Here is a 26,249-nt window from a genome sequence, read left to right as displayed (position 1 = left end):
TTCTTTGGGATGTCCCAATGGTCAGATAGAGAAAACTGGATTTTTGTAAGAACTTGCCGTAAACTCATTGACAGACGCAGCACCTGCCCCTCTGATATGGGGATGGTTTGTGTCTTCTTACCACTGCTTGCAACGAAACTGGCATGCTGGAGCAGGGTGTGTGGGGTTATGCCTATAGGGACAGCCCCTGTAGGCGTGGTAAACTGTTTTTTTTTCTGCCTAGTACTACTCTTGTAGGGGGCAGCAGAACCCAATGGTCTAAGAAGCATAAGGGCTGCGTCTGTCAATGGACTTCAGAGAAAAGGATTTTACGGTAAGTTCTTACAAAAATCCAGGTTTTTCCTCCAAATTTTTGGTAGTAAATTTTTTATGTAGTAAAAATAAACTCAGTGGTGATTACCACTGAGTGATAACATTATATAATTAAAATGTGGGTACAGTGTTGCATGACCAAGCAATTGCCAGTTAAAGTAGCACAGTGTTGAATACCAAAAAATGCCCTAATCATGAAGGGGGTAAATACCTTCCCAAGGTCAAGTGGTTAACCTGTTTTTTACCCTCAGTAAATACTGCCCTTCTTGAAGAATCCACTTGGAAGCACCCTTTTTTTTGAATGGGCACTTCTGCTGACTGACTGCTTCCATTTTTAGGCCTTATCGTTTTAACCTTTTTATTTAAGGTTTATCCTATTACAAATTAGTTGTAGCCAGCAGATTCTTGTGACAAATATGTACTATGTTATGCTGAGGTTGGAGTCTCCTCATCTTCATCCTGCGAAAAATGCAATTATTATGCAGGATTTATTTAGTGCCACAGTTTGTGCAGTGCTTTTGCTGACCGAAAATTGAGTTATCGGCATTTTGCTAATAAGAGAAAAGGTGCTGATAATGGCACTGAAAACGCGTGCCACTTCTTCACAATTTTACTGTGATTTTTGTTGCAGTTTTACCACATTTTACTGTGCTTATGGTGTGCTTTTCATAGGTCATGTGACTCAAAAACTGCATCAAAAATGTAACAGAGAAAAGATATATGTGAACTAAATATCCCTGCTTTTCACTGCAAAGTTTGCTGGAAAGGGTATAGGAGTGTGCAGAGGATCCATTCAGAAAAATGTAACACAGGTGCGTTATTGATACGTTATTGCTGTGTTTTCAGAGTATTTCACTGGGAGGTGCGCTTTTTATAATTGACCAAAATGCAGCACAATGGAAACGCAGCGGACCAGTGTGAAGAGGAAGGCAAAAAAACAAAACAAAGCATAATACAATTTTCTCCAGTTGGGGAACAAAATTCTTTCTGAATCCCCCTGGAAGCGTAAAACGATCTACTAAGCTAGCCAGAACCAGGGAATCTATTCAGTAGTTTCACAGCTTTTACTGTGAAGAAGCCTTTTCAGTATGTGAAGGTTAAATCTCTTTTCCTCCAGAAGTAAAGCGTGCCCCCTTGTCCTCTGTAATGACCTCAAAGTGAATAACTTTACACCAAGTTCACTACATGGACCACTTCAGTATTTATACATGTTGATTATATCCCCTAGAAAAGTGATGGCGAACCTTGGGACCCAAAATGTTTTGGTGCTACATTTCCCATGATGCTCATGCACTCTGCAGTGTAGTTGAGCATCATGGGAAATATAGTTCTAAAACATCTGGGGTGTTCAAGGTTCACCATCATTGCCCTAGATTCTCCTCTTCTCAAGAGAGAATACATTTCAGTTCAGCTGATCTTTCCTCATAGCTGAGCTCCTCTATGCCTCTTATAAGTTTGGTTGCCCTTCTCTGCACGTTCTACAGTTCTGTTATCCTTTTTGTGAACTGGTGCCCAAACCTTAACTGCATATTCCAGATGAGGTCTTACAAATGATTTGTACAGGGTAAAAATGATGTCTCTCCCTCTGCAGTCTATACCTCTTTTTAACCACTTCTAGACTGTAAGGATTTGCCCCCTTAATGACCAGGCCATATTTTGCGATTCAGGACTGTGTTACTTTAACGGACAATTGCACGGTCGTGCGACGCTGTACCTAAATAAAATTGTTGTCATTTTTTTCCCACAAATAGAGCTTTCTTTTGGTCGTAGATCACCTGTGCGATTTTTTTTTTTTTTTTTTTAATTTTTTGCGCTATAAACAAAAAAATACTGACAATTTTGACAAAAAAACAATATTTTTCACATTCTGCTATAGAACATTCCCCCCCCAAAAAATTAAAAATCTAAATTTTTAAACATTTTAGGCTAATTTGTGTTCTGCTACATATTTTTGGTAAAAAAACTCTGCAATAAGCGTATTTTGATTGGTTTGCACAAAAGTTATCGCGTCTACTAACTACGGGAAAGATGTATGGCATTTTTATTTATTTTTAACTAGTGATGGCGGCGATCTGCGATTTTATTTGGGACTGCGACATTGCATGGGACAGATCGGTCCCCTGATTGACACTTTTGACACTTTTGGGGAGACCAGTGACATTACTACAGTAATCAGTGCTAGAAATATGCACTGTTACTGTAATAATGACACTGGCAGGGAAGGGGTTAACTGTGGGTGATCAAGGGGTTAAATGTGTACCTAGGGGCGTGTTTCTAACTGTGGGGTGTGTGGCTTGTGAAATGATCATAGAGACCTGTGATCCTATATAGAAGGATAACAGGGGCTCTATGATCATTCCAGGCTATACTATTTTTGTACAACGTAAACAGAATTGGTCCCAGAAGAGAGCCTTGAGGTGCCTCACTTACAGCTCCATACCATTCATAAGATTGCTATTTATCACCATGCTTTGGGTGTGTTCCTGTAACCAGTTGACTATCCAGGTACACACACTATCATCAATGCCAGCAGAACTATAAAGCTTTTATGGGGTACTGATTTAAATACTTTGGCAAAGTCTAGATACACCATGTCAACCGGCATTCCTCCATCCAGATTACAGCTTACCTTCTCAAAGGATGTTAAAAGGTTGGCCTGGCAAGAATGATTCTTTATACATTTTTGTTGGGTATTACTGATACTATTTTCATCAGCAAATGTTTGGATAGCCCCTTATCATTCCTTCCAATAGTATACATACTATTGATGTTAGACTGACTGGTCTGTAGTTTCCAGGTTTATTTCTCAGGCATTTTTTTAATATTGGTGCCATGTTAGCTTCTGCCAGTCAGCCAGTACCATTCTGGTCAGTCAGCTGTTTTTAAAGATTAGGAATAATTTTTTAGCAGTAACCTGGCTAAGTTCTTTGAGGACTCTTGAGTGTAAGAAATCTGGTCCTGGTGATTTATTCACAAAAGGTTTTTTCCAGTCTTTTTTCAACAATGGCTTCTGTTAGCCATACAGGACATTCCGTGCTCTGTTCATGACAATACCGTATTGTCAATTATATCACCCTTTTTCCTTAGTAAAAACCAAGGAGAAGAATGTTTTAACACAGTTTTGTTCCCCATGTCATGTGTAACCTAATTCCCCTGACTAACCTTTATGGGGCCAATATGCTCTCGCTTTGCCTTTTTACTTATTATAATGTTTTTTTGGGGGATTTATTTGTTTTTTAATTTTTTTTACTCTTCTGTATATGTCTCTCGTGGTCTATTTTCACTGCCTTAATCAAGTTTCTGGATGTTCAGTTGCATTCCCAGTAGTGTTTAAATGCTGATGGTGACCCCCCCTCGGCCTTGTATTTTTTAAAATATTTTTTTTTTCTCTTTAATATGCCTTTTTATGCTTGAATTTAGCCACCAGGTTGACTTTAGTTCTTTTATATTGTTGCTCATTGGAATGCACTGGCTGATTCACCTAACTTCAATGTTCTTAAAGCACTTCCACTTTTCCGCCGTGGTTTTTGTGTGTAGAATATCCTCCCATCTAATGTCATGAAGTATAGGGTGCCATTTGGTAAAGTTGGCTCTTAAAATTTTTATGTTATTGTCCTACCCGCATGTCTCCTTTTTCTTTGACTCTCCTATGAACGTAATTACCATATGATTGCCTTTCATAGGTTATCCCTTACTTTCGAGTCTGCAATTAGCTTTTTGGTGTTTGTAATTAGTGGGTTAAGCAGATCCTTTTTTCTAGTTGGGGCATTTACCAACTGACTCTTGAAATTGTCCAGGAAGACAGCCAAGAAATGACAAACTTTAGATGACTGACTGAGTAGAGCCATCTTCCCAGTCACTATTTGGATAACTGAAGTCCCCTATGATAATTACATTGCCCTGCCTCACCACCATTTCTATTAAAGGGAAACTCCGGTCAAAAATGAAATTTTTCCTATTAATAGTATGTTAAATATCTTTATCTTAGATAGAATTTATTTTCTGGCTGGCTGCCTGTGTAGCTTAGAAAGTCTTATCTAAACTAGACAAACAACTTCTTCCTGTTATTCACCGACATTGCTATCTCTCTTTATCTGAATTTGCTAAACTTTATTTCATTTCCTGAAAAGGTTGTCGGTCTTTCTTAGACAGGCATGCCTAGAGCTGCCCAGCCCCACCCCCATCCCTCCTATCCTTCACCATAATCTCTTCCTGTCTTCATTGCCTCGTCTAAAGGAGGCAATGATGAGAGCAGCTTCTCCTGAGGGGAGGGGGGTCACGTGACCGGTGCAATATATGAAAGAAATAGGGGAAAAGGAACATTTTTGAAAGTTTAGAAGATACAGATCAATTTCTATTCCTCATTACATGTGAGTAATGAGTTTTAGGCTCCGTTTCCACTAGTGCGACTTGTCATACTCTGGACACACAAAGTCGCATGAAAAGTCACAGCCCATTGATTTCAATGGCAACTGTTCCCATCAATGTGACTTTGAAAAGGTGCCTGCACTATTTTGATGCAACTTTTGATGTGACTTTGGTCCAGAGAGTGTAAAGTTGGATCAAATGTCACATCAAAGTCGCACTCTAAATCGCAATACTGGAAACGCAGACTAAAGCTCTGTTTCCACTAGTGTGACTTGTCATGGGACTTTGGACACAAAGTCGCATGACAAGTCACAGCCCTGTGCTTTCAATGATACCCATTCCTATCTATGCAACTTTGAAGATTAGCGAGTTTGGAAAAGTACCTGCACTACTTTGATGCACTACTTTGTTTGTCCAAAGTCGCATGACAAGTTGCAGTAGTGGAAACTTAGTGTGGTTGCCTGTTCTATGATCATTGTAGACTGTGAGCTGAGTCCTCAGAACACTTCCAGCTACACTGACATACGAAGAAGCTCTATGCCCTTGTGTGAGGGATGCAAACCATCTCTCTTGTATAGCTCGATGCCAGACCACCAGATAGCACCATGACTAACAAAACCAAAACCTGCAGCTTTGCACCAATCCTTTAACCAAACATTGAACTATTCAATACAAAGTACTTTTTCCTGTTGCCCATTATGCACAGGTAAGACCTCTGAAAATGTAACCGTACACCCTAACTGTTGAAGATCCTTGCCCAAATTCTGAAAATCCTTCTGTACAGAACGCACATCACTCTGTCACTGTGTCCGCTCGGTGCCACTCTGTCACTGTGTCCGCTCGGTGCCACTCTGTCACTGTGTCCGCTCGGTGCCACTCTGTCACTGTGTCCGCTCGGTGCCACTCTGTCACTGTGTCCGCTCGGAGCCACTCTGTCACTGTGTCCGCTCGGAGCCACTCTGTCACTGTGTCCGCTCGGAGCCACTCTGTCACTGTGTCCGCTCGGTGCCACTCTGTCACTGTGTCCGCTCGGTGCCACTCTGTCACTGTGTCCGCTCTGTGCCACTCTGTCACTGTGTCCGCTCGGTGCCACTCTGTCACTGTGTCCGCTCGGTGCCACTGTGTCCGCTCGGTGCCACTCTGTCACTGTGTCCGCTCGGCGCCACCCTGTCACTGTGTCCGCTCGGCCCACCCTGTCACTGTGTCCGCTCGGCGCCACCCTGTCACTGTTTCCGCTCGGCGCCACCCTGTCACTGTTTCCGCTCGGCGCCACCCTGTCACTGTTTCCGCTCGGCGCCACCCTGTCACTGTGTCCGCTCGGCGCCACCCTGTCTCAGCTCAGTCCAGGGACTTGTGAATAGGTACTGCTGTGTCAAACATTTTGCAGAGCCTGCTGTCTGAACATTAGAAATATTGAGAGGAGGAGTTTTGGGAGGCAAAGTCCGTACAGTAATCACAGTTTGTATGTAGGATATGTAGTTCTTAGGAATTGAAAGTGAACCGCAGAGGAAAAGCTGCAAAGCATGCAGGGTATACAGAAAGTTGTGGAAAGAAAATGCCAGCAGACAGGCAGATTTCACAAACCTGAAAGGAGATTTTTCTAGTAATCGTCTATTTGGTTGTCAATAAGAATTGTTGTTTGTGTTATTATTACAATGCTGATGTTAAAATTAAAGTGTTAGCTGTGACCATAGATTTCCCTTAAGAATATGTAAATGGTTTTAATGTCTGTAGTTTGGGAACAGGTGCTCTTAAATTATTCTATAGGTGTGATTTTCTGTTCCCACCTGTTCATTTTATCTTTTTTGAGCTTCATATATTTTTAGCAATTAGTAAAGTTAATACCCTTGCTGTGTTATTGATTTATACTAAAAAATATGCTGTTTTTTTTTTTTTTTGTTTTAACAGCTATTCCTTCAGTGGTATTTGGCAAATGCACTGAATATGGAGAATGATCACAGGAAACAAGCTGAGAAAACTCCTCTTACAGAAGAGGTAGCTCAATCTAGCGCGACTGAACAGATCTTTAGCTCTCAATGTGAGATAGCATCTGAAAGTGTCTGCTATAAAAGACCAGTTTCAGAAGACCATCCCTTAAGTGTAATGGAAGTTGATGAAGTTGAAAACTCAGGTTTGGCAAAAAGAATAAAGCTTGAAACATTGGAATCTACTTCAGAAAATTACTGTTCTCTTACAAATCAAACAGAAATAAGCCAATCAGTTGAAAGTAAAAACATCTCTGATGAATTGCTCCCTCTAGCTTCCACAGGAACAGCATCAACAGCAGACCAAGAAGGACATATTCAAAAACTGGCAGATGTCCTTCAAAATATTAAGGATCATACTGCTGACATCAGTAGCTCTAATTGTAGTGTTGTAGAAGAACTTCTTTCATCCAAGTCGCATGAAAATGCTGGTGGTAACATGCCTGGAGAAACTGAAACAAACACTCATGTTGACCCCGCAGTTCAGGTAGAAATGCAAACCAACATCTTGGCAAAGACTCAATTAAAAACAAAGAAAGTGTGTAAGGATAAGACTAGTAAAAAAGGAAAGCCTAGTAAAAGCACAAATCCATTGCATAGATCAGACCCTTCCCATTATAGTGTACAAAACAATACTGATCTCAAGTTAGATGGCAACCTGATTCTATCATGCAAGGGTACTATAGGAGTCTTGGAGAAAGAAGAAGCACCATCAGCTTCACTGACAAAAGGGCATAAAGAAGTTTCTCACAGTGCTTCCAGATTAGGTTTTGTGAAGAAAAGTTCTAAAAGAAATACAGAGGTGGCCTTGATTAACAATGGTGAACCCTACAAAACCAACCTGGAGATGCCAGAAACAAAAAATGACTCTAAACTCCTTTATAATGCTATTGGAAAAATAATAGCCAGAAGAAGACACGACCGAAAAGAACGCCAAAGAAAAGGCTTATATCGAAGAAAACATGGTTTTAAGCAGGTGAAAAAGCACCTGCAGCTTCTAAAGAAAAGAGGTTTTCTTAAAGATCATATAACATATATTAAAGACCATAAACTACCATCAAGTAACCCTTTATCTATAGAGCCAACAGTTGAAAAGTCTCCAGAGATTGCAAATGTTGCTATTCAAGGAATGGTTAAGGGTGTTCAAAGCATTATTAATCTACCATCTTCTGCTTTTGAAATAGTATGCAATACACCACAGATGGTGCAGTATGGCTGTTTATACTGTGAGAGTGTTGTTGCCACCCGAGAAGAAATATTTGTTCATTTTTGGAAGAGACATGCAAGACAAATGAAGTTTTATTGTCAAGCATGTGGATACTCTTGTGTGACCAGGGAAGACTTTGAAAAGCATTGTCATACAGATACACATGACCAGAGAAACATGTTGTTAAATTGTTACTTGTGTGGTCTAGATGCTTCGGATGAGTCCACGTTCAAAATCCACATGACTGGCAAGCACAAGATGCCCTTCTATTGTAATGTTTGCAAAGTATTTTTTAAATCTAATAATGAAAGGCTGCATCATGAAACCGCAGAAGAACACGTATTTGGCAATGCAAAAACCTATAATAGCTCTGGGGCAGACAATTTGGAATTGGAGACTGATGCAAATACATCTTTACCCGAAGTTGAAAGCAGTACTGTTGTTAACACCGTTGAAATTGCAATGCAAGAAGTGGTGGTAAATGAGGTTAAAAGGAGACAGTTTCAATGCAGACAGTGTTTCTACAAGACAAGATCATCAACTGTCTTGACAAGACACATCAAACTTCGCCACGCACATGAATTTCACTTTTTATGCAAGGCTTGCAATATTTACACAATGCAAAAGGAAGGTATGGAAAGACACATTAAAAGAAGTAAACATATTGAAAATGCAAGAAAAAACAATATTGGATTACTTTTTGAAGAATGTATTGAAAAAGTTTCATATGAAGGATTTACAGAACTTGCCAATACTCACAAGGATAAGCCCCAAAGCGAAGAGTTTAAAGTAGTTTCCACAGATGACTCGTATTGTTCTAAACATGCCCCTTCCCAGGCAGAAGACACTCATTCACATGCACCAAAAAAAGGAAGGCCTAAAGGAAATATCTCTATTTCCTGTACTCACTGCGGCCTTGTGGCCTCTAGTGTTACAAATCTTAAAGTGCATATTAGAAGGAAACATACACATCAGTACAACTTTAAATGCAAATTATGTAACTATGACACAGTGACTAAAGGTGATATGGAACGACACTGCCTTACCAAGAAACATATCAGTCGTGTAGAAGATCAGCCCATCGGCCAGCAGAAAAATGAAATTGTAGTAACAATCGAGGGACAAAAATTTGAAGCTGCTATAAAGAAAAAGGGAAATATAGGCAATGTTACAACTGAAACTGTCGGGGCAACGTCTGCTTGTTTACTAGGCTCTCAAAAGGAATTATCTGTAAATACTGAGAGTACCAATATTGTACAACGTGAAAACTCTTTAAAAGACTGTGTAGACAATATTGTAGCTGGAGATAGTCAAGTCCAGAGTGTGTGCAATGACACCAGTGATAATCAGTGTTCTCATTGTGATTTTGTTGGTGATTCTGCATCTTTAGAGCTGCATGTGAAAGATAATCATGTGAAAGATTTTGAGTACTACTGTAAGGCCTGCAATTACTATGCTGTATCTCATCAGCAGATGAGCTCTCATGTGTTAACTGATAGACATAAGATTAACCATGAATCTTCTCAATCAAGTGCCTCACTTCTAGACAAGATGGCGTGCAATTTACATAATTCGTCTGAAGATGTTCCTAAAAAATGTTCCCATGGCAAAATAGGGGAAGAGCCATTTAAATCTGATCAGCTTCTAGAACCAAACAAAGTTAATGTTATGGAGAAAAGCTTGGATGATGAAATAACAGTTGAGCAAGGGCTTGTGGAAATTGGCCAAGATATAATTTCAAACTGTGAGAAAAATTCAGATACTTTAGGAAAACAGGAGAGAGGGGATGAAAATCCCTTAGTGGATACTGAAGTGCAGGAATATACTGTTAATGCAGTCAGTGAGCAAATAGAAAATGAACATACAGGAGCAGAAAGTGTACTGGAAGACCCAAATGAGTTATGTACTGCTCAAATTTCAGAAAATGGTGGACCATCTGAAAATGTCATTATATACAGAGATGCCAACAATGATGACCTATTTGATTGTTCCATTGTTAAGCTGAAAAATGACTGTAATAAACCATCAGAAAACCACGCAGTCAGTGTGCCAGCACCCAAACCCCAATCAACAAAAAAGAAGAAATTTAATGGCAGTACTCAAGGCGATTCCACACGAATACGGTGTGATGAGTGTGGTTTTCTAGCCGATGGTCTTAGTGGTTTGAATGTTCACATTTCCATGAAGCATCCAGTTAAGGAAAAACACTTCCATTGTTTACTCTGTGGCAAATCATTTTTCACAGAAAGTAATCTTCATCAGCACTTGTCTAGCATTGGTCACCAAAAGAATGAACTAGCCAGCTTTGAAGAGCTACCCGAAGGTGGTGGAACGTTTAAATGTGTAAAGTGCACAGAGCCTTTTGATTCTGAGCAAAGTTTATTTATTCACATCAAGGAAGAGCATGAAGAGCTGCTGAGAGAAGTGAACAAATACATTGAAGAGGATACAGAGCAGATCAACCGGGAAAGGGAAGAGAACCAGGGGAATGTCTGCAAGTACTGCGGCAAGACGTGCAAAAGCAGTAATTCAATGGCATTCCTTGCGCATATCCGCACTCACACAGGTATGTGAATATGAGACAGACTTTTTGTACAATGTAATATTCTAGGGAGTGTAGTAAGAACAAGTAAAATAAAGTCAGGAAGACCGGGTAGTATTATGAAAGCTGTATTCTATACCACCAAACGCACATTAATTTCATTTATTTTTTAAAGTCTTCAAACATCTCATCTTAGTGCAGTTTGTTGCAGTTTAGCACACAATTAAAAAATGCAAACGTCTTCTTGCGCTGTCACTTTATTTTAACCGCTTCCATACAGAGCAGTTAGACACCCTTCCTGCCCAGACCAATTTTCAGCTTTCAGCACTCTCACACTTTGAATGACAATTGCTCAGTCATGCTACACTATAACCAAACAAAATTTTTATCATTTTTTTCACACAAATAGAGCTTTCTTTTGGTGGTATTTGATCACAACTGGGGTTTTTTTTTTTTCGTGATATATGCAAAAAAAGAGCAAAAATTTTGAAAAAAAAACACTTTTTTTTAGTTTCAATTATGAAATTTTGCAAAAAATAAATTTTTCTTCATACATTTGGGCCAAAATGTATACTGCTACATGTCTCTGGTAAAATTAACCCAAATTAGTGTATATTATTTAGTCTGTGTGAAAGTTATTGAGTCTAGAAGCTATGGTACCAATTACTGAAAATTGATCACACCAGATGTACTGACTGCCTATCTCCTTTCTTGAGGCCCTGAAATGTCAGGACTGTACAAATACCGACCAAATGACCCCTTTTTGTAAAGTAGACAGTCCAAGGTATTTAGTAAGAGGCATGGTGAGTTTTTTGAAGTTGTAATTTTTTCCCACAATTCTTGGGAAAATGAAGAAAAAATTTTTTTTTTCTTTTTTTTCCCACAAAGTTGTCAATTTATAAGCTATTTCTAACACATAGCATGTACACAGCAAAAATTACACCCAAAAATACATTCTGCTACTCCTTCCGAGTATGGCGATACCACATGTGTGAGACTTTTACACAGCCTGGCCACAAAAAGAGACTCCACGTCCAAGAAGCACATTCAGGCGTTCTAGGAGCATAAATACACATAAAACTTTCTTACTACCTATCACACTTTTCAAGGCCCTAGAGCACCAATACAATTGAAAAGTCCACAAAATGACCCCATTTTGGAAAGCAAACACTCCAACGTATATTCTATGAGGCATTATGGGTCGTTTGAACATATCATTTTTTTCCACAGGTTTTTGGAAAATGTGGGAAAAAAATGAAAACTTTTTTTTTTTACACAAAGTTGTCAATTTATAGGATATTCCTAACACATAGCATGTACACAGCAAAAATGACACCCCAAAATACATTCTGCCACTCCTCCTGAGTATGGCAATACCACATGTGTGAGACTTTTTCACAGCCTAGCCATATAGAGGGGCCGAACATCCAAGGAGCATCATCATGCATCCTAGCCACTTGCCTAGGCCTATTTTTGACATTTGGTGTTTACAAGCTAAAATCAGTTGTTTTGCTAGAAAACTGCTTAGAACCCCCAAACATTATATATTTTTTTTTAGCAGAGACCCTAGAGAATAAAATGGAGATTATTGCACTATTTTTTATCACACCGTATTTGCGTAGCGGTCTTCCAAACGCAGTTTTTTTGGAAAAAATTCACTTTTTTTAATTAAAAAATAAGAAACCAGTAAAGTTAGCCCAATTTTTTTCCATAATGTGAAAGATAATGTTACGCCGAGTAAATAGATACCCAACATGTCATGTTTCAAAATTGCGCACGCTCACGGAATGGTGACAAACTTTGGTACTTAAAAATCCCCATAGGCGACAATTTAAAAATTTCTACAGGTTGCCATCTTTGAGTTACAGAGGAGGTCTAGGGCTCAAATTATTCCCCTTGCTCTAACGATCGCGGCGATACCTCACATGTGTGGTTTGAACACCGTTTACATATGTGGGCGGGGTTTCTGTATGCATTCGCTTCTGCGCGCGAGCTAACGGGGACAGGGCGCTTTAATTTTTTTTTTTTTTTTTTTTACTATTTATTTTATTTATTATTTTTTATTTTTACACCGTTTAAAAAAAAAAAAAAAATTGATCATTTTTATTTCTATTAAAAGAAATGTAAATATTCCTCGTAATAGAAATAGGCACGACAGGACCTCTTTTTTGTGAGATCTGGGGTCAAAAAGTCCTCAGATCTCACAAGTACACTAAAAGATAGAAAAAAAAAAAAAAAAATAATAATTATAATATAAAATGAAAAAAAAAAAAAAAAGGACCTTTAAACTGGTTGCTAGGCAACAACATTTTCCGTAGCTCCGGTCCTCCAAGACCATAGAGTCAAGTGAGGGCAAGCTTGCCCTCACTCGACATCCTGTCTGTGAGGATTCGGGACCGGATCGTTTTCCCCGCTGCCGGCGGGTCCGGTAAGCGGGGAAAAGGACCGGAACGCGTCGGGAGGGGGGGGGGGCGCCTCTTCCGCCATCCCGGAAGGGTGATCCCACGGCGAATCCGCCGCTGGGACCACCCTTATCGGAAAGCCAACCGTCCACCGTTTAAAAAAATACCAGGGTTATGGCAGCTATCTGCTACCATAACACCGGTATTTAGGTTTAAACGGACGACGTATATAAACCTTTTTGGACTTGGACATGGTGGCTGTATGAAGGGTGACAGGTACTCGGGTACTTTGTTGGGCAGGTGACAGGTACTCTGGTACTGATGAGCAGGTGGCAGGTACTCGGGTACTCCGATAGGCAGGTGACAGGTACTCGGGTACTCTGATGGGCAGGTGACAGGCAGGTGATAGGTACTGATGAGTAGTACTCACTGACTGATAGGTGATAGGTGATACTGTACTGATGGGTACTGATGATCAGTACTGATACGTGATAGGTACTGATGAGTACTGATGAGTAGTGATGGGTACTGATGAGCAGGCGGCAAGTACTTGGGTACTTCAGGCGTCAGGTACTCTGATGAGCAGGTGGAAGGTACTCGGGTACTCTGATGGGTAGGTGACAGGTACTCAGGTACTCTGATGACGGGTACTCCGTTGACAGGTACTCAAAGTACCCGAGTACCCGTCATCAGAGTACCCGAGTACCCGTCATCAGAGTACCCGAGTACCCGTCATCAGAGTACCCGAGTACCCGTCATCAGAGTACCCGAGTACCCGTCATCAGAGTACCCGAGTACCTGTCATCAGAGTACCCGAGTACCTGTCATCAGAGTACCCGAGTACCTGTCATCAGAGTACTCGAGTACCTGTCATCAAAGTACCCGAGTACCTGTCATCAGAGTACCCGAGTACCCGTCATCAGAGTACCCGAGTACCCGTCATCAGAGTACCCGAGTACCCGTCATCAGAGTACCCGAGTACCCGTCATCAGAGTACCCGAGTACCCGTCATCAGAGTACCCGAGTACCCATCATCAGAGTATCCGTCATCAGAGTACCCGAGTACCTGTCATCAGAGTACCCGAATACCTGTCACCAGCCCATCAGAGTACCCGAGTACCTGTCATCTGAGTACCTGATGACAGGTACTCGGGTACTTTGATGGGCTAGTGACAGGTGCTCTTTATTGGGGGGGGGGGGGCAATCAGTGTGTTTAGGGTGCACTGTAGTTGGTAACTAGCTGTTACCACAATCTCCTCCTCACACAGGATCAGTGTGTGAAGAGGAGAACACGGTGACAGCTAGTTACTGTGTTCTCTGTTGACATTTGTGACCGGCTGTGATTGGACACAGCCGGTCACGTGGTAAAGAGCCAATTTCATTGGCTCTTTACCTAGATCGGGGATCGACTCTGTCCGAGGGACGAGCCTCGTCCCCGATCGCTGCTCTGCGCGCCCCCGGGGGCGCGCATTGCAGAGAGAACGAGCGGCTCGTGCTGGAGCCGCTCATGTGATCGGCTGTGATTGACACAGCCGATCACGTGGTAAACAGCCAATTTCTATTGGCTGTTTACCTTGATCAGTGATGGGCTATGTCCGAGGGACGAGCCTCATCCCTGATCGCGCCGCTGCGCGCCGCCGGGGGCGCGCAGTAGCAGCTAGAACGGGCCGACGTCATATGACGGCGGCCCGGATCTAGACAACCACCTTGCCGACGTCATTTTACATGATTCGGTAAGGAAGTGGTTAAAATGTGCTTGTTTTAACTAGAAAATGAGTTAAAGTGGAGGATTAGCATTTGTCAAAACAGTTAAAGAATCTCACTTCTTTTAGAGCTCATGCACACTGGGCGTTGCAAACACTGCTTTTAAGGGCGTTTGACTTTACTTTTTTTTTCTGTCTCTAAGCTTTCTCCATTTTAGCCTACGCGTCCCATGTGCCTAAACGTTTCATTCATTTCAATGGCCAGAATAAATTAAAATTCTGGACAATGGAATGAATGAACATCCAAATGCTTGACATGCTTAAATATGTTTGCAAAACATGGTGTTAGGCATATTTTTTACATTTCTTTTCTCCAGCTAGCCAGAAAAAATAATGGCTCGTGCACACTGCATCTCAAAGAAGCTCAATCTGCTCCTACAGGCTTTTTAGCTTTTTTGAGCTCTCATTTTTTTCTGCCTGGCAACTGCCCTCCGTGTAAGCAAATTTGACCATGCACACTATGGCTTTTTCAGGAGTTTACAGGCATATACGCTTACAGGCTGAAAAAACCCAAAAAGTACCCAAAACGCGTGAAAAGGCATAAAAAAGCGCAAAAAAGCTTGAAGGTGCAATACATAAATAAAATAGGAAAAATTAACTGAGGGGAGGGTTTGTGAAAAAAAGCTTAAGCTCACAAAAGCTCCAAGAAGCTCAATAAAAATGTGCAAAAGAACACGCAAAAGCACAAGCTTCTTCAAGCTGAAATAAAAGCTCAATGCCTGTAAGGGCTCATGCACACTGCATCTCAAAGAAACTGCTCCTACACCAGAGGCTGTGGTGGTGGGTGTGTGTGTGTGGGGGTGATCAGTCCACTGATAGTGGTGGAGGGATTTAGTCAGTCCAATGCGGGTGGTAAGGGGATGGGATCAGTCCACTTGTGGTGGTATCAGCAGCTGTGGTGGTGGTGAGGGGGGTGGGATGGGATCAGTCCACTTGGGTGGTGGGGGGTAATGGGATCAGTGGCAGTGGTGGTAATGGGGATAGGGATGACATCAGTAGCAGTGGTAGTAGTGGTGATGGTGGGAAAAGGATGACATCAGTGGCAGTGGTGGTGGGATAGGGATGACATCAGTAGCAGTGGTGGTAGTGGGGATAGTGATGACATCAGTGGTGGCGGTGGGGATAGGAATGGCATCAGTGGCATTGGTGGTGGGGATAGGGATGACATCAGTGGCAGTGGTGGTGGGGATAGGGATGACATCAGTGGCAGTGGTGGTGGGATAGGGATGACATCAGTAGCAGTGGTGGTAGTGGGGATAGGGATGACATCAGTAGTGGTAGTGGGGATAGTGATGACATCAGTAGTGGCGGTGGGGATAGGAATGGCATCAGTGGCATTGGTGGTGGGGATAGGGATGACATCAGTGGCAGTGGTGGTGGGGATAGGGATGACATCAGGGGCAGTGGTGGTGGGGATAGGGATGACAATGTACACTGCCACTGATGTCATCTGCCACTGAAGTCATATCCCCACCACCACCGCTAATGATGTCATCCCTATCCCCCTCCCATCACCACTGCCTCATGGGAGGGGGGGAATGGGATCAAGTAGAGGGATGGCAGGGGGAGGGATAGGATCAGGCAGAGGCATGGCTGTGTGTGGGGGGGGGGGTGGGATCAGGCAGAGAGAGGGTGGTCGGAGGGATCTGATCAAGGAAAGGGATGGCGGTTGGAGAGAAGGGATCCGACAGAGGGATGGCAGTGGGAGGGATGGGATTAGGCAGTGGGATGGTGGTGGGGAGATGGGATCAGTCACACTGCCACTCGCCTGCTCTCTGTCAGTTAATTCCCCCTCCTCTATGCTCAGTGTGTCTCTGCTCTCTTCTCCCTTCACGTGCCTCCAGTGATGCCTCTCCTCGCATGGGGTCCCCTTGCAGAACAAAGAGTGGCTGTTAGCTGGTCAGCTGGCTTACGGCTCTGCCTCCTGACATCACTGGATGGATTCTGCAGCAATAGGTGGTGGGCGGGCGAGCACCCCAGTACCCTACCCCCTCTGCCAAACTTGCATTTTTGAGGAGCTTTCAAGCAGACAAGACACCTAAGTGCACAAAAATGCATTAAAAAGCAGGAAAAATCGCAAAACAAGCTTAAAAACTTACAAAAAATAGGAAAAATTAGCTAAGGTAAGGGATTGTGGAAAAAAAATACTTCTGCGCAAAAAAGCTCAATAAAATTGTGCAAAAGAGCAAATTAAACATAAGATTCTTTAAGATTTTAAGCGGAGAAATAAAAGCTCAAATGCCTGTAAAAGAAGCTTTTTTTGAGCTGCAGTATGCATGAACCCTAAAGCTGCTTTTATAGGCGTTTGAGCTTTTTTTTTCTCTGCCTAAAAGCTTGTGCTTTTTTTGTCCTCTTTTGTGTGTTTTTATTGAGCTTTTTTGAACTTAAGCGTTTTTTTTTACATATCCCCCCCCCCCCCCCCCCCTCCGCTCATTTTTTCCTTTTTTTGTGTGCGTTTTTGAGCCTTTTTGTGTTTTTTTTTTTTTTTTTTTGCATGTTTTTGGACACTTAGGCGTCTTTTCTACTCGAAAGCTCCTCTCAAAAATGTGAGTTTGGTTGGGGGTTTCTGTCTGTAAGATCATATGCCTGTAAACTCCTAAAAAAGCCATAGTATGCTTGGACACATTTGCTAACACGGAGTGGTGTTTCCAGGCAGAAGAAAATGAGAGTTCAAAAGCCTGTAGGGGAGCAGCTTCTTTGAGCTTCTTTGAGTTGCAGTGTGCATGAGCCCAATAAATTTGTTTCTCTTATGTCTAGCGAAGCCAACCAAATATGAGTGGTCTCTACAGTTTACGCCCCTTTCATATAGGGCCATCTAGAAGCAGTGTATCCCTCCCGATGTTTTCATTTCCCTCCCAGCAAGTAGAACAGTGAGCAGCTCACAAGTGACAACACCAATTCTCACTCAACTTTTTGTAAGACTAGCAGTGAGAGGGAGCATGATGATAATCTTACGGGAGATATATGGCTGTATGGTTGTAGACAAAGAAAGTGTCTGAACAGTTAACAGTTGACTTGAGGTCCATTTAAAAGAGACTCCAGAAATTCCCCACAGTGGTTTTTAGATGTGACTGTCTTTTGTATTGCAAGCAGAGTTTCAACTGCTGCCTCTGTAGATACCCAATATAACAATTTTTTTCCTTTCGTTTTTTCATCTTTATTTGCTCTTATAAGTGCAACCTTATTTTCAATTGGTGTCTATTCTACAACATCTCTCATTGTCATTTCACAATAGGTAAATAATGCCTATGTTGTTTAGAGGATACAACTGAAAGTCTCCTCACCACATCCTATAAAATCTTTTGAAAAGCAGCACCGTCCCTCTGCAATATATTTTATTTTGTGTTTAAGTATTTATTATCATGTAAATTTTACCATTTTAGTGAATTCAAATCCTAAAAATGGAACCTGGTTAGACCTGTGTAAGCCCTCAGAATGCCCTCATAAGGCAGATAAAAGTGAATAAAATGAGAGAGGAGATGCTAATGGAGTTCTCTTTAGAATTCTTTATGCCAATGTCTGGTCAAGACATGTTGCTTATAATTGATGTGTCCATTACTTGAATTCTCTTGTAATTATAGTCAATAAGTCTTGTAAATGTGTTAAAGCTCACTAAAAGCATACAAATTCAAGAACAGAGTAAGGCTAATAATTTAAAATAATCAATGTAGGCATTTCAGCACTTAATTTCCCTTGTGTGTTGATAGCTGATCATTCTTAATCCATTAAGATTTATTTAGTCGTTTACAATGCAAAATAGGTTTGCACTGGTCACTTCTGCCATTTGAAAATGTCCACCAGGTTAAGTGCAGAATGTAGTCCATTATTCTTCCTTGACTATATGTATTAATTGCATTTAAAATCAAGTTAATGTGTATGTGAAAGTGAGGTAACTATCAATATATGACAGAACAACCTTACTTATATAAGTTACATCATTGATTGTAACATTTAGTAAAAGTTAGCATACTTCCAACATCATTTGTAGCGCCCCTTCAAATTTGTTTTAATTGCGTTCTGAAAAAGCAAATCGACAACTCACAACTGGCAAGTTTTATACAAGAAAGTGTAGGAAAATATTCCTGTACAGTATACCCTGGAGTACTTCTAATGATTGTGTTGTGCTAATGCAGATCTGCTTACTTCAATTGCTCTAGTAACATAGATTATTGTAAAGTATATTTAAACCACAACTGTACTTTCCCACAAATATTGTGTTGTAGGTTCCTTATTTTAACCTTTTTTTTTAAGCAACCATAATGTAATACATATGCTGTAGTATCTATAATCTGCAGACTGAGTGAATCAGGCACTGTCATATGCCTGTTAAGTCAGCAGTGGATCTATTTCGGGGGAAGCTGCTATTACATTTCATATCAAAATTGTTCATGGGGTGTGCATACTTTTTCCTATCAGGTTAATTTGTCATATAATTTTACTGTATGTCTTTCTCTTGCTGCTGGCAACACAAATAACAATCACAAACAGCCGGTTAGTTGCATATGCATCTCCTTGGGCATCGTATAGAGCAGTGGTCCTCAACCCTGGCCTACAGGGCCCACTAACAGGCCAGGTTTGCAAGATAACTGAAATACATCCCAGGTGATATCATTTGCTGCTCAGTGATTGCAGTACTCTAGTCTGCATCTCCCCAAGGTAATACTTAAAATCTGGCCTGTTAGTGGGCCCTGAGGACCGGAGTTGAGGACCACTGGTATAGAGGACTGCCGTTGTTTACTGTCTCACTCTCTGATTCCCGTCAGCACTGACATCACCTTTTAATGCTGTTTACATTGCTGTTCTATGCTCTTCCCATTCTACCTCTACTTCTATGGCCACTGATATATCCAAGTCTCAGCCAAGAGAGGATTGGTGTCAGCAGCAGTAAGGGGTGTTGGGGTTGTTTTAGCATTAGCAGTTGAGAATGTTTGTATGATCTAATAATTGCTTCAGGTTCCTAAGAGATAATGTGTGTTATATCACTAGGAAAAACAGACCTATTGCACTGCTAATTAAGCCTGTTGCTTATTACTACAAAGATAGTGAATCTTAGGCTTCCCAGAGGAAAAATTGTATTGACCATACCTTGAGTCGTTTTTTGTTTTAGGCTTAAAGTGATTGTAAAGTCTCGTTTTTAAAAATAACAAACATGTTATACCTACCTTCTCTGTGCAGTTGGTTTTGCACAGAGCAGCCCGGATCCTCATCTTCTCTGTTCCCTCGTTGCTGCTCCTGGCCCCTCCCTCCTGTGGAGTACCCCAACAGCAAGCAGCTTGCTATGGGGGCACCTGAGCTGAGCTGCAGCTCCATGTACCCATTTAAACATGGAGCTGCAGTTCTGCCCTGCCCTCTCTCTCTCCTGATTTGCTAAACGACTTTGATTGACAGCCATGGGAGCCAATGGCACCACAGCTGTGCCCCAGCCAATCAGGAGGGAGAGTCCCCGATGGCCTCAGACATCGCTGGACAGAGATGGACCTCAGGTAGGTATTAGGGGCTTCTGGGGGGCTGCTGCACACAGAAGGTTTTTTATCTTCATGAAAAGAATGCATTAAGATAAAAATAACCTTCTGCCTTTACAACTCCTTTAAAATGCCTTTATAATATAACTTTGCTTCGGATGACCTTTAGGAGAGAAGTGCAAATTGGATATCCAGGTTTTAGTCCCCTAGCCTATATTATCATCATGCTTTAGTATGTGCCATTTGATGTGAGTGTGGATTACTGTATAGTGTTTTACAGCAGTTGTGGTTTCTTTTAAAGTGGTTATAAAGGCTCAAGGTTTTTAGAATGCATGAAGGTATAAAACCAACTCTGTGCACCAGCCCCCCCCCCCCAATACATACCTGAGCCCCATCGAAATCCAGTGATGTGCATGGGAGCCTCGGCTCTCCGGGGACTCTCCCTCCTCATTGGCTGAGACAGCAGTGAGAGCCATTGACTCCTGCTGCTGTCAATCACAGGTAGTGAGACAAAAAGAAGAGCGAGGGGGCATGGCCGAGGAGTGTTTGTGTGTGAATGGACATGCAGATCAGCGGCTTGAGCACAAGCCTGCTTGGGTGCCCCTATTACAAGCTGCTTGCTCTGGGGGAACTCGGCAGGAGCGATGGCAGGGGACCTGAAAAGAGAAGAATTCGGGCTGCCCTGTGCAAAACCACTGCATGGAGCCGGTAAGTATGACATGTTTGTTATATTAAAATAATTGCCTTTAATTAGAGATGCACCAAAAACCGTGATTTCTGCATTTTGCTGTTAAAGAAAAAGGTGCTGTAATGGCACCAAAAAGCATTTGCCACGATTTCCTGCGATTTTTGCCATGATTTTACTGCAATTTTACAGCAATTTTAAAGTGTTTTTGCCTCGATTTTACCACGGTTTTACTGTACTTATGGTGTGTTTCTCTAAGGTCGTGTGACTGAAAAGCCACATCAAAAATGTAACACAGATTTGTTTTTGATGCGTTCTTGTGGCGTTTTCAATGCATTCATTGAAGAGGTGAGTTTTTGGTGCGGTTTTTTTTAACTGATCAAAAATGCAGCAATTTTTAACATTTTTCTTGATTTTCTTACGTTAAAGGTGCCGATAATGGCTGACAATAAATTCATATTCATTTAGATTCCTAATATTAATTAAAAAGTCAAATATAATACAATTGTATATAAAAATATATTTTTTCAAAAGTGTAATTTTTACATTTTCAGCCACGTGCATCCAGCGTTTTTGGTTTCGGGGACCAAAATTCCCATTCAGTACATCACTACTTTTAATATCACTTTAATTGTATCTTCTATATTGTTGGTGAAACTCATATGTATAAATATTGGTCACAAAAATTAGATGCAGACTCGCATATCATGTTTTTTTTTCTTTTTTTTTGTAAAAGACTTGGACAGTAGCTGACATCCAAGCTGAGCTGGATTTGGTAACTGATAATTTTAGTTTGATAACAACTTGGTGACTGCTCGTAAGTGCAGAAAATACCCATTATACGTGACCTATAATACCAGTCTTTTCTGGAGAAAAGTACCAGGACATAATCTAAGACCAACAAGACTCTTGACAAGAGAGCGGAAAGAGAATAGATACTTTGCACTGACATGCATTGAATGTGCTCTGACATTTCTGTGTTGACTAAAGCTAAACAATGTTTTTTTGTTAGCTGTCTTCTGGTTGAGATTGTTGATAATATTTCTAATGAATGAAAATTGTTAAATGGCTGTCATGTACTCCTGAATGTAAAAATCTGCATTAGTGTTTTCATTTACATTCAAATTAACTGAAATACAAATAAATACAGTGAACACAGCAGGCTAGTTGACTAAAGCACTTCTATTCAGAGATTTTTGCATGCTGTGCTAATAGGCACAAACTTCCCAATTTTGGAGGCAGTTCACTACTTCCCTACAGTGAACTGTTTATGATCTTGACTGTTGGGATTAAATGTGACCTAAATCATCAGTTTATTGAAACTTCTTTCTCTTGGGGAGTCATTCAATCAGCCACAAAACAGTCACTAGGCAATCCGATAAAAACTCCCATTGAGGATTCTCTGGGAGAAGGAGGAGGGGAGCCTTATTTAGTGAAGTATAAGCCAGCTATAGGATGAAAAGAGCTGTAAGTATTGAGTCAGATTTTTTTCTATTAGAATAAAATTCCTGTGGGTTTAATGTATTTATTTATTTGTGTGCAATGTGTCCTTATGCTTCGTACACACGATCAGATAATCGGGTGACTTATCGTTTGCATTTAGTTGCATGATACTAGTATCGAATTCAACAATGCGTACTAAACTTATGATTTTTTTTTTTTCCGTTCAATTCTGGAAAGGCTTCCTCTTTGGGTAGCTACGTATTGGATCGTGCAAAACAAAAACAATGGCAACCAGGCTTTTTCAGGGTTATTTTCGTGTTTCTGATCATGCGTGGTCTTTGTCTATCGATTTTTAGCAAACACATACTGTACTGATTAAACAAATGTCGTTCGTTATGCTATCGTACGACAAAAGTTTTCATGTTTTGTGCCTTCAGATTTTTTTAAACTAAATGTCGTGATCGGCTGTCGAAATCTGTGTACTAACAGATTATCGTACGATCAATTTGAAAGCAATTTTTTTTTTTTGTACGATTATCTGATCCTGTGTACGAGGCATAATGTCTGGTGTTTTATTGACATACTGTATGTAAATGGGATAAACAATTCCAGGGACAATGAGGAATAGTTAATCATCCTACACTTTACCCGTATACCATAGGGGAGGTGTGTTGAAGCTCAGTGCAGACCAAAAATACCTGCACTTATTGACTTGACAGCCATTTTGGAGGAGTTTGTGCCTGACTAGATTTGGCTTTCTAAATACCCTTTCCCTGTGCTTAAAGGGTAACTCCACTTTCTTGGTGGGGAAAAAAAATAGCAAATAAAGAAAATACAATTTAGCGTATACAATTGCGACACAAATCATATTGTGATTGTTACCCAGAAGATATGAGATTTAATTTACCTCAGACAATATTGGGGTTAAATGAGAGTTCTTTGACCATGAGTGAAAGCTTCAAAACAGCAATATTCGTTTTATTGGTATATAGCCTGAAAGCCTAAATTAATTTAAAACAATCTATCTATATAGTACATACAAAAAATGGAAAATATTCCTAGTTTAACTGAACAAATATAGAGTATTATACTCATATACAAACACAGCACTACCAATACAAAGAGGACAAGCAATGTATACCTTAAAAGTCTATAGTTACCCTTCCCATGGGAGGTTTCATAATGCAAGAGGAAGTTCCTCTCCCTTTACCTTCACTATTATAGATCTATATCACATAGACTTGTATAGGGCTATTCTGATTGGTTCAGCTATCCTGCCCTGTTCCTCTATCTGGGCGTATCTCGTTCAGGATTGGACAACTCCCTCCCCGCCTAGCTTTGCATAATTCAGCCCCTTGCTAACCCCTCCTCTCTGTTGGAGGGAGAATTTAATTATACCTGTTGGTTTTCTCTGAAATTGAAAATTAAGATATGCAAGGTTCATCTCTGGGGCACATTGTCCAACCCTTCAACAGATAGTCCATCTTTATTGCATATCTTAATGAGAGTTCTTTGATATGGAAACTGAATTAATTAGCGGACATGACATAGTCTATTCATCCTATAGCATAGGCCCCAGGATGTCTGGCTCACCGGAATTTAATTACAGGGTGATACTATCAGTATGTGTTTAAATGTAAATAGCAGGTGCCCCCTGGTAGCTCAGGCATGCATTTTAAACGTATTTATTAGCCATTGATTACTAAAGCCAGTCCGTCTGGCTTACACACATTACATATCTACCGTCATATTGCAAATATGAGTCTGAAATCAAAACTTTGTACGTTTATATCTATTTACAATTACTAATGGAGATTTATACATAACTCCTCATCAGGCAACACCGTAATGGAGATTACACATAAACTCATAATTCAACAGTGATTGAATGCTATAAAAATTATCTTTCTTTTTTCAATCTGCAGCCATTGTAATTTTCTGCAATGCAATATGACAACCTGGAGCTATAATGTACACCGAATACCCCCCCCCCCCCCCAGAAACCTAATTTCCTGCTTGTGTGATTGGCTCACCAATTTTCCCAGAAGTCTCCACTAAGATACAAGTCAGATTTCTGGCATGCCCTTGAACACAAATGTAATTTTTGGTGAGATACTCCCACTAGGAACACGTCTAAAGGGATGCAGGTCCAGCAGATTCCTAATTTTTTTAGTCAAGAAAATAAGTTTGAGTGTAATAATTGTACAAATTTCAACAGGCACATCAATCTTTTACCAGTATCAAAAATACAACTTAAGGTACATTAACAAACTGTATATCAGGCATGTCCAACCTGGGGCCCAAAACCGCAGGCAATGCGGCCCACTGCCCCCTGACAATTTTTTTTTGCTGGGGGAGGAAGGAAGTCGGGACGGGGGCACGGCCACAGCAGCTTCCAACTAACAGTAGGCAGAGGCTGCCTCGAAGGGGGGGGGGGGAGGCGAGAATGGGCAGTATTTTTGACTCCTACCACCATGACCACTTCAAATCACTGAAGTGGTCATGGTGGTTTATTATCTCTCAGAAGGAGTCTCTCTGTATACTGATTCCATTTCATTTGATCGTCCTCTAGTTGTACTAAATTAGTGCGGGGAGCGTGGCGGCGTGGGAAGGGTGCGGCAACATTTTATTACTTGTATACTTAACTATAGTATATATTTTATATGCGGCCCGAGAAAGTTCTCCACACTCAATGTGGCCCAGAGAAGCCAAAAGGTTGGACACCCATGCTGTATATAGTCAAATAGCAAGGTCATACCCAGCATGCATTTCTCGGGTTTGTAGTATACCAGTATTTGCAAGATATGCAGTCTCGTGCACTGTGGTAAAAATCTTTACCCATTGTAGGCTGCATAGCATATATTATAAAGAAGAAGAAAGGGGGGAGGGATGGGGAGAAAGAACGAACAGACAACCCAGCGAAGACCTCCCTCCAACCACTATCACTATGCCTTATTATTGTTCTCCTCAACTCTCCAAAAGCCTGGTTAGTATCAATTGATGGGGTGCCAGTGCCGGAACATCTAACCATGGTTGCCACAATATAGAGAATAAATAGTAGGCGCATCACCGCCACAATTGCTTTTGGACCCAACGACTTTTCCTCTAAGGCAGACATATCACCGGGTCTCTAGGAAGCCGAAAACGATATACCTGCGAAATAGTACTTATGACCTCTGACCAATATCGGAATAGCTTGGGACATCTCCATATCATATGCAACAAGTCACCTTGTTCTTGTTCACATTTTGGGCAAAGAGGAGTGTCTCTACTTCCCCACTTATGCAGCTGAATTGGTGTTCTGTAAGCTCTATGGACCAAAAAAAGATGAGTCATGGACGATTAACATAACTCCCACGTATCGTCATCAATAATGCCCAGATCTCTCTCCCACCCCCTTACATTTTAATGTAAATGTTTTCTGTAAGGCATTTTATATACTGGCATACGACCTAGATATCATGCCCTTTTTGCCTCTCGCCAGTAACATATCAGCAAGTAAGGGATGTTCTGTTAACTTGAGTATTGAGAATTTAGAGCGTGTGGATAAACTGTAGATATCTGTAAAGTTGGGTCCTAGGGAGAGCAAACTCTGTTTGTAGGTCAGTAAAAGATTTGAGAATGTAATTCGAATATAGCTGGGACAAATATCTGATCCCCGCTGTTTCCTGCTGACCAAATTCCTCTAGCTCGAACACCTCCTGATATTGGGAATTACACCAGATTGGGGTACTGGGCAAAAAGCCCTGTATATCCAAAACTAGGGATCGACCGATTATCGGCAAAGTCGATATATCGGGCCGATATTGCTGATATTTTGGGAAAGTGCTTTTTCCGGAGTGATGCCTGCAGCTAGAGGCATCACCCCGGTACCGGCATCCATAGCCGATGGTTGGCTGTCTTGTAATGACAACCAGTGCGGCTGAGAAGCCGCTCGGCTGTCATTACAAGGAGCAGGAGGGGACGCCTCCCGCCGCCTTCCGCAGGGAGACCCGGGCAACCAGCCTGCATGGCCGCCGAAGACCCAAACCAAGCCGCATTCGGCTCTGATCGGGTCTCCATGCAAAAAACCGAAAGCGA

At 41.2% G+C, this 26,249-nt stretch overlaps 1 protein-coding gene across 2 annotated transcripts in view; it reads left to right on the top strand.

Annotated features, from left to right (window-relative positions):
* The window catches only part of ZNF407 (zinc finger protein 407), a 773,592-nt gene that overhangs the window by 45,470 nt on the left and 701,873 nt on the right, over nt 1-26,249 (top strand). For both annotated transcript variants that reach the window (XM_082259209.1, XM_082259208.1), the window contains one exon: nt 6,589-10,438. In XM_082259209.1, coding sequence (XP_082115335.1) covers nt 6,625-10,438 — 3,814 coding nt within the window. In that variant the 5' untranslated portion in view covers nt 6,589-6,624. The remainder of the gene's footprint in view (nt 1-6,588; nt 10,439-26,249) is intronic.

The sequence above is a fragment of the Pelophylax lessonae genome (genome assembly GCF_965119305.1).
Source record: "Pelophylax lessonae genome assembly, chromosome: 5".
Classification (NCBI taxonomy): domain Eukaryota; kingdom Metazoa; phylum Chordata; class Amphibia; order Anura; family Ranidae; genus Pelophylax; species Pelophylax lessonae.
Note: the sequence above shows the minus strand (reverse complement) of the source record. Positions and strands in the feature narration are given on the sequence as shown.